We start from the raw sequence: 9587 nt of genomic DNA, 5'->3' as shown, positions 1-9587 counted from the left end.
TTATTCTTGGATTAACTCCCTATGAATTCACCAACCAATATGATTGTGTCATTTAAGATTCAGTATCTTTTAAAAAAAGAAATAAAATATTATCGAATTATATTATACTTTTAAAATAATAATTAAATAAAAATTATACTAATCACAAAAAAAACTTTTTAATCTAAAAAAAAATATTTTCAAAAATATTTTTAGCACTCCCAACAAATATTAAATCTTAGACTTTTGGATAAATCTTAAATTTTAAGATTTATCCAAGAATTTCGGATTTATCCAAGGGTTTAGGGTTTACCCAAAAGTTTAGGATTTATGATTAGGATTTAGGATATAGTTTTTTGTTGATTATGTTATAAATAGTTTTTTTTAAATCAAAGTTTTATAATTTATCCAAAGGTTTACTAAAGAATTTAGGGTTTAATATTTAGAGATTAGTGTTTTTTTGTGGTATTAATTTATTTTTTGAAAAAATATTTATTTTTTGCATTTTTAGTATTATTTTATTTATTTTTACTTTATTTTATTTATTTTTATTTTATTTTTTATTTTTAAAACATAATATAATTTGACAATATTTTATTTCCTTTTTTAAATAATGTCAAATTTGAAATAACTAAATCCTATTAGTTGGTGAACCTAGAGGTTTACTTTAGGGGGTGAACCCAAGAATAACTCTTATTTTAATAACTTCGTTTTACCAAAGGGAAGTAGGGAACAGACTTTATAGATAAGAGGGGAATGGGATTAAGAAATTAATTGTGCTGTGTAAGATACGGTGAACAAATATTGTAAAGAGAGAATAAAGGTGTCTTGGTGATGATGGAACTTGAGGAAAACGAGGGGAAAAAAACACTTCACCTTATCGAAGCTAATAGCTTAGCCTTTGGTTGTATTAGCGTATTTAATTCTTGGTTGGGAATAATCATTTTATTTTTATTGTCCACTTTCTTTTATCATCCACTTTACCCACCAATCTTACCTTTTTAGGTAAATTGAATTGTATTATCTCCAGGAATTCTTTAAAATATGATGAGTGGGTTGGTGTTTAGTGATTCGAGCAGACTTGTGGGATCAGTGGTTTCTACGGGTTATGCAGTAAAGCTATCAAAGAAATCACTTCACACTCCAGTCACAGTTTGTTAATAAGGAGCCCATGATTTAGCCGTGGTATCGGTACTGAACCCTTTAAAAGACTCAATCTTATAAGTCCAATCTGTTTCGTGATGTTCACGGATTAACCCCTTCGCTTTTTTTGGCAGGAACATTTAAATATGTGATGCACATCAAACTCGTGACAAGTCTTTGGTTTATCTATGTGACAAAAGAGAGATAGGTTTGGTTACGTAACTTACGTTGTTAGATAGCAAAAAAAAAAGATATTAAACAACAACTTAGGAATAAGAACAAAGAGATATTAAAGAGTTAAGAATCCCTCTGTAGATGTCCTCACGAGAATGCCCAATATAAAAAGTTCCAGTCGCATAGCGATTTTCGCATTTGATCGTTGTTGTAGCGAGTGATCACGAATCAAATTGCAAATAATACATTTAGCAAGTAGTTAATATGTTCCAAAAGTTATCAAAAAAGAAAGTTGTTAATATGTTAAGAACAAATAAGTGAATAACACGAAGATTCTCTCCGTAGACTAGCGAGTCTAGAAAGTAAACAAATTTCCTTATCCCGAGTTTGGATTGCGACTTATCCTGTCATTCAGTCCCTCCTCCTTGAGCACAGCCATATGACCTCTTAACTAACAGGCCTTATATCAAACCCATTAAACATGCCCAATTAGTTTCCCGGTAGAGATGTAAAAGAAAGCCCACTAACAAAGAAAAACACTACTCGAACGAATTGAATTATACTCTAGATGGATAGCCAGAAACCTATCTTCTCTATTAAAAGAGAAGTACAAAAAAAATCTACTGTACAAAAGTCATGTTAGACCATTTCATTAATTAGTTAATATGATTTGATTATTTACATTAATCAATTAAATATATATTATTTTCAAAATACCTTAATACTTAATAAGGATATCAAAAATAAATCAATTTCAATATAAAAAGTCTGTTGAAAAAAATCTAATAAAATCTTACCAAACATTTTTAAATATCTTTTATGAAATAAATAATACCTAATTTAGTGATTATAAATTATTATAAATTAATGTTAATTAAATATTAAGATATGCTATACTTTATAAATTTTATAATTTTAGAATATATTGTATTAAATTAGAAATTCTATCATGTAATATTTTTACACCTAAAAAACGAGTTGCTAACGTATATTCTCTAGCTCACAACAACATATTATCTAAAAATAATAATATATTTTTATTTTATTTAAATTGAAACTCCCAACAATATATCATCTAAAAATAATTATCAACAAAATATTAATTATACAACTAACCTGTAATTCATGTGTTATTTAAAAACTATGCTACTAAAAAAATTGAAAATTAAATATTTTTCAATATTAATATAAAATCTTACCAAACATTTTTAAATATCTTTTATGAAATAAATAATACCTAATTTAGTGATTATAAATTATCATAAATTAATGTTAATTAAATATTAAGATATGCTATACTTTATAAATTTTATAATTTTAGAATATATTGTATTAAATTAGAAATTCTATCATGTAATATTTTTACACCTAAAAAACGAGTTGCTAACGTATATTCTCTAGCTCACAACAACATATTATCTAAAAATAATAATATATTTTTATTTTATTTAAATTGAAACTCCCAACAATATATCATCTAAAAATAATTATCAACAAAATATTAATTATACAACTAACCTGTAATTCATGTGTTATTTAAAAACTATGCTACTAAAAAAATTGAAAATTAAATATTTTTCAATATTAATAAGAAAATAAATTTAAAAATAAATTTATTCTTTATTTACAATTATAAAAAAAATTGTTGAAAAATATGAAAAAGTTTCTGAAAATTTTAATATTTATTAAACAAAATAATACATTAATTTAATAAAAAGAAGAATTAAAAGTCATATAGTCTTCCAAAATCAAAATACTTACGTAATTTTTCAAATTTATATTGACTAAATATTAATATTAAAAATATATCTTCTAAAATCATTATGATAAATTCAAAATTTTTACAAAATATAAAATAATAGGTCCTAAAGTATTTTTTAAAAATGAAACACGGAAAACGAACAATTTTGTAAAAATTAAATAATATTTAAAATCTTAATTTAATAAAAAATCAAAAAAAAATACTAACTTAATACTATAACATCAAAAATATCATATATCAATAAAGTTACTAAAATAATATAATAGATATTGTAATGCATAATTTTAAAAAAATATTAGGACTGAACTAATTAAACAGAATAATGTGTTTACATATAAAATTAGGCACTATAATAACATTATAGTATATTTTTAAAATAAAATATGAAAACATAAATTATTCAAAAATATCATTTCTATAGTATAATTAAATAAATTTTAAAAATATATTGTATGCAAAATGTAGAATTGTATTAAAAATATATCTTGTACGTGATTTTCTATTTAATAATTTCAAATTATGAATTTATTGTACCGAACTTTAAAATATATTAGGTGTAATAATAAAAAAACCAATTTTAATACATACAACAAATCATTATATATTAATTATGTCAAATAAGAAACTTAAAACAATAAAGCTATATAACTATACAATATATAATAACATTAAAATGTAAATTATATATTTAAATTTTTAATTATATATTTTATAAAATGAAAAATATACCTGCATGGACATGCAGGTCAAAACTCTAGTACGTATTTATTTGTCATTTAGTAGCAGTCATGGCCCATATTACATATCAATGGGCTTTAGGCCATTTCATATATCTTTACGAAGTCCGAATCTATTCTATTAATTCTTCAGCATGACCAGTTGATAAAGGTTCAGTCCAATTATTTATAAACACATTTTGAATAATTATCTAGCGGTGTTTAGCATATATATCTATAAAGGTGTCTAATACGATTGTAAATTTGTAACTGCCGCAAACTATGCGGAACCCACTTCTCTTTGCAGGTAAAAACTGTCATACTAACTTTAACGTGAATGAGATTTCATATAAAAATCTGTGTAGGTAATGGGTATGATGATACAAACTTGCTAGGTTTAATCACAAAACAGCTTCTTTTTTTTTTAAACATTTTTTGAGAAACAGACATATTTGTAGGTTCCTTTTCTTCTACCTAATATATATACCCCATATCATAATATATATATAACTTAGACCAAAATACATATATAACTAATCCGTAAGTCGACATGTTTCTTACTTCCTACATGCAAAACACACAACTCTTTATTTTCCTTTGTAACCGTAAATTGATGTTCAGATTTTAACTAATTACATCCAAAGCACACAACTTTATACATTTTATACCTTTTAATCTGGGATTTTATTTAAATTACTAACCAATATTTTCGAAAATGTTGAAAACATATTTCTAGCAAATCCCAATAAAAATTTCCATTAAACCCACTTTTAATATCTATGTTTTCAAAATAAGCAATCATATATAGGTAGTTTATAAAAAACAAAAATAAAAACTAAAAGACCTTTTCCAGATCACGAGACCAATTAGTTAATAGATTTTAATGAGTCTAAATAGATTTATATTATTATCATAGGTCGAAATTTAAATTCATATTTATGCTATTATAATTCATAGATTTATGTTCACGTAACTAACTAAACGAATATACATAACAAATGGTTGTACAAGATCTATAAGTTATATGCAATTTGTACAAACCCAAATTTAATAAATGGATATAAGTATAAGGCTTATATGTTATATGTAGTTTCTTCAAACCCAAACTAAATATACATATTTCAAACAGAATGTTCAACTACATTCTTATTTAGGGATGAGAATACATGTGATGTTTCAAAATATAAATACTCATGTTACATTTTCATAAATAATATTCCATCACGAAAAAATAACGAGAACTTGGACAATGATAAATCCTTTTGATTGGCATTGAAATTACATATTTAAATTATTGTTTTGTTTTGACCAAAACGTAAAAAAAAATTAAAATTATGATCCGACCTCAACTTTCAAACCATATATCTTATTTAAGTTTCAAATATTGTTTTATTCAAATCAAAATATATAACTGTATATGAATTTTGATAATAGATAAAAGGTTTATTATAAATATATTTTTATATATTTTTATAATAATTATATTAAAGAATTATTGTTTAAAAATATATAACTCCAGATAACCATAAAATTAAGTGGAGTGGGTATAAAATTATTTGTTTGCGGGTTATACGGGTCAGATTTTTGACCAGAACAAAATTGAAATCCGCGGATTGGCGGGTCAGCGGGCCGGGTTCGATCCGCAACCCATCCTTAACCGAACGTACACCGGACCAATTTTTAAATTGCCATTATTTAATAAAATATATTTTGATTTACACACAAACATGATTACAAAGAAACATACTAATATAATCACAAAGAAAACACAAATATGAAAACTAAATTTAAAACAAAAAATATACCCGCCCTTTTAAGGGCGGATCAAAATCTAGTTTGACTTAAAGTTTTATTGTTTACATCAGTCATTTTCGTCTGGACTACAAGTCTACAAAGCTTGGTTTTAGTACAGAAATCTGATATTTTGAAAGGTCGAAAAGATGTAAGTTTGGCATGCAAGGAGCTGAGTCAAAGAAGCTTCTTCCATATATTACAGCTCTAAATTTACTAATAGAACATGACTGATACATCAAAACGTGTGTTGGACCCACGAGAGAAACAACAGAAGCAAATGACATTATAGTATAATACAAAAAAGCCCATTGAAGTGCTTAAGAGCCAGACTTAACAAAAAGTGAAAAGAAGAGAGAAGAAAAGAAACGGGATTGATAGCAACAGAAGAGTAATAATGAGACAAAAGAGCGTGGGGACATAGATTCACCCAATAATGTAAAGTGGAGATATATTCACAGAACATGCGAGATTACACTTCCACAACAACTACATTAACAAATTCAATGTTTGTCTTTTTGATTTTTACTCCATCCACACCCACCACCACCTTCACAGTGGTTATTATTATTACTCAAGAGGAAATAAAAAAAGTAAGATAAAATTATTAATGATCCAATGAGCTAGCCACCAAAGACTTTGCTTTTGTTTCAAATCTATTCCACTCCCAACTCTCCAAAGCACAGAAGAAAGTAAACGTCTATTTTGCTCTTTTTGTAGAGAGAGCATGCCAAATCCAAAAGCAGATCACTATTGACACAGCTAAGCTGAACAGTGTGGATACGGTCCCACTAGGCCACCAGGCGTGACCTAATTGTTTCAAACGCACGTTAATGCAAAAACACTGAAAGAATCTTCTTCAGTCCTTTTTTTTATTTTTACCTCATTGATTGTCTTTTGTCTCTTGTCTTCTCTTTAACCAACAAGCCATGCTTATCACAACAGAGTCAAACAAAGGGTTCTTGTTTTTTTCACCAGTGGTTGTTTAAACATTTGGGTGAGGTTAAGTTTCGCTTCAGCAACTTGAGGTAATCGATGGCTTCGTCTAGAAGTAACAGAGCTTCTTTTCCTTTTGCGCCCGGAACAACGCTCTCAAGGATTCTCAGAGCGGTGTGGAACTTGTCTTTTCTCGTCTCCTCGTCGCTCAGACCAGAACCCATTTCTTGATTGCTGCTTGAGATGTTGGACTCTTGTAGTTTCTCATCCGATAACCCTTTGAGATTAGTTAAACTCTTCTTGGTACCCACAAAGGATGGTGATGGTGAGAGGTCTCTGTGTGAATAATGGTCCAGTAGTACTTTCTGCCTTTTAAGACGTGGACCATCATCATCATCATCATAGCTTTCGGTTTCATCCGGTTCTTCTTCGTCTTCTTCTTCTGTTTTATTATTGCACGCTTGTTGTTCAACTGGGAATGGAGAGTGACCTGTGCTCGTTACTTCATCATCATCATCACTCTCGCAATCATCATCATCATCAGAATACAACAGTGCGTTGATTTCCTCAGTGTCTTCGTGCATCTCCGACTCTTCTCCTCCATTAACACGATCTTCATGGAGCAATATCTTTTCTGGAACGGCATGATCTTTGCTTAACCCTCTCTCTAGGTTTAGAAAACTGAGAATTTTCCCTGGATCTGCAGCAGCCACAGAAGGAGGGAAGCCACACTGTAACAAGCGAGTCTGGTTTCCTGACTGATCGAATACTAGAAATCTTTTCTGACAAGACTTGAGTGCCCTCTCTGGAGCAGCATCGCAGTTAGACGGAGGCCCGTTCAAACATGAAGCTTGTTTTTCACAAGTGGACAGTAAGGCCTGGAACGGTGGTGGTTGCAGATAGCGGCGGAACTGATGCTGAGCTGCATATACTTTACCGAGTTCCGGGGAAGGTGTTACAGGACAGGAAGACCCGGTAGGTATGTCCTGAGGCTGAGGAGTATTCAAGCCCAGTGGCAACCATTTCTGTTGCCCGTTATCAAGAGGCATACTCTTGCAGTTTAAGGCCAAGGAAACTTTAGAGGAATACAATACAATACTGCAAGAGAAAAAGGCAAAAAGAAAGGGATGAATTTAGTTTACATGTCTTAAAAAAAAATTAGTATATAAACAGAAGCAACATAACTTAAAAAAATGAAGATAGGAAAGATAAAGAGTAAAGCATACCGATTGTGGAAGTTAGTTGTTGCAACAAGACCAATGTGGTGAACGCAAATACACTTCTTATCGTAAGAGAAAATATATAACAAAACGGGGAGGGGGGAGAAAATGCCAGGTAGAAAGATAAAACAGAAACACACACACAAACCAAACTACGTCACTGGTTTGAGCATATGTCTAAAGTATTCAGCCTGAAAGTTGAAAGAAAAAAACAATAATATTAGAAATAAAGTACATATAAAGATTATGAACTAAAGTGTGTGGCAACAAAGAGAGCATCAAAATCAGAAACAGACCTGACAATTAGCCATGGGTTGAAAGCAAACAATAGCTCTTACTACAACTGCAGGTTTGTTAGAGTCACCGTTGTTCTCGTACTTGAAGGTTCGAAATCTTGTCTGACCAGCTGATTGGCTTACCATAACTTTTACAAAACAACACTTTGGGTTGGGTTTGAGAGAAAAGGGAAGAGAGAAAGGGAGAGCTAAAGAAGAAAAGAGTTGAGACTGTTTAGCTGATCCTATATTGTTCACAATGGAAGACGTAGAAACGTTGGGATCCCATGATTTAGAGAGAGAGAGAGAGATTTATAATAAACAGAAGAGAGAAAAGTGTGGTGAAGAATGAGAAGAAAGATTTTTGAGGTAAGAGAGAGAGAGAGAGATGAGATTTACAGAATAACACGGCAATATAGATTCAAACTGACAACTTTGCGTACAGAGCGTGTGAACCAATACATGCTGTTGTAATCCAGAGAGAGATGAGTTCTGTTACATGAGGAGAAGGTCAAAAATTCGAATTAATCATCATCAACACCGAACGAAGAAGATTAGCATCATTGAACAAAAGTACAATTCTAATCAAATTCTCGCTATTTAGAGACTAATCTACTAACAAAATCCAAACCAGACTAATTCCCTCTCAATTTTACTAACGGATTTAAGCTCATTCATTCCACACCAAAGTGTACATCCAAAAACATTTAATAAAAGCAAATCCATTAACTTACAGTTGGGAAGCAAGTGAAAGATCTTATCTTCCAGATCCAGAGGAAGCCAAGGTAACTCTTTTTTTTTTACGAAAATATTTTCAAAAGGGAGGAGTGAAGAAGACGAGTGCAGAGGCTTTGCTTTATAATAGAGGTCCTTTCTTTTGACGATTTTACCCCTTCTTCACATAGTGGTGAATAATGAAATTATAGTACTATAAATAATAGAAAGAAGATATATAGATAATAGTTTCACTTCAACAAAAATAGAATGCCTCAATCCGATTCGAAATATTAATTCGTTTCTAATGATTTAAGCAGCTTTCTTTTATGTGTCTTTACGTTAGTTTCTAGTTCGAGTTCATATCTCATCCACTTTCTAGTTTTCTAACCAAATGGATGGAATTACGTATATTATATTGGTCTTCACGAAACAATAATTTTGAAGAGGATGTTTTAGACAAAATTTTTTTTTTTAAAAAAAATGGAAGAGGATGACCAAATGATGGATTCGGATTGCACTATCCTCAATTTAGAATGGTCCATAAGTTCTCAACCGAAAATTAAAAGAATGATCCGTACAATTTTAAATGGAAAAGTGTGTAATGTAATGTGTTTTTTTCGGAACCAGAGGAGTGGCCAGCGTTCGCAAGTTATCTGGAGGATATAAAGAGTCTACAAAGCAGTTTCCATAGCTCACAGCTCATTCATGTATCACGAACGGAGAATTTAAGGGCGGATTGTTTAGCACGCAGTGCGAGACAACAATCGTCTTTTGTCGTTCACATGGATGCAGAGCTACTGGTTTGGTGTGAAAAGTCTATATGAATCTGTGTATTTGATGACAAAAAAAATATAGTATGTAGTAGGTAAGAAAA

The 9587-nt window shown here is 29.9% G+C and overlaps 1 protein-coding gene across 2 annotated transcripts; it reads right to left on the bottom strand.

The window, feature by feature from the left end:
• Nucleotides 1–5999: 5999 nt before the first annotated feature.
• On the bottom strand, nucleotides 6000–8889 carry LOC108817725 (transcription factor bHLH143). Of its 2 annotated transcripts, XR_001944032.2 has the most exons (5): nucleotides 8731–8889; nucleotides 8018–8488; nucleotides 7728–7912; nucleotides 6448–7599; nucleotides 6000–6375 (listed from the first exon to the last, which is right to left on the bottom strand). XR_001944032.2 is itself a non-coding variant. In XM_018590488.2 (4 exons), the coding sequence occupies exon 4, from the start codon at nucleotides 7548–7550 to the stop codon at nucleotides 6537–6539; it is 1014 nt and encodes a 337-aa protein (XP_018445990.1). In that variant the 5' UTR covers nucleotides 7551–7599; nucleotides 7728–7912; nucleotides 8018–8488; nucleotides 8731–8889; the 3' UTR covers nucleotides 6000–6536. The 2 variants fall into 2 exon arrangements, 1 of the variants encoding a protein (XP_018445990.1); XM_018590488.2 differs by having other exon boundaries at nucleotides 6000–7599.
• Between the last annotated feature and the right edge of the window lie 698 nt (nucleotides 8890–9587).

The sequence above is a fragment of the Raphanus sativus genome, chromosome 7 (genome assembly GCF_000801105.2).
Source record: "Raphanus sativus cultivar WK10039 chromosome 7, ASM80110v3, whole genome shotgun sequence".
Taxonomy (NCBI): domain Eukaryota; kingdom Viridiplantae; phylum Streptophyta; class Magnoliopsida; order Brassicales; family Brassicaceae; genus Raphanus; species Raphanus sativus.
The sequence above is the reverse complement of the archived record's forward strand: the minus strand, read 5'-3'. Positions and strand labels throughout refer to the sequence as shown.

Coding starts and splice junctions, on each gene's coding strand:
- LOC108817725 (XM_018590488.2), bottom strand. CDS start 7,550: ATGCCTCTTGATAACGGGCAACAGAAATGGTTGCCACTGGGCTTGAAT.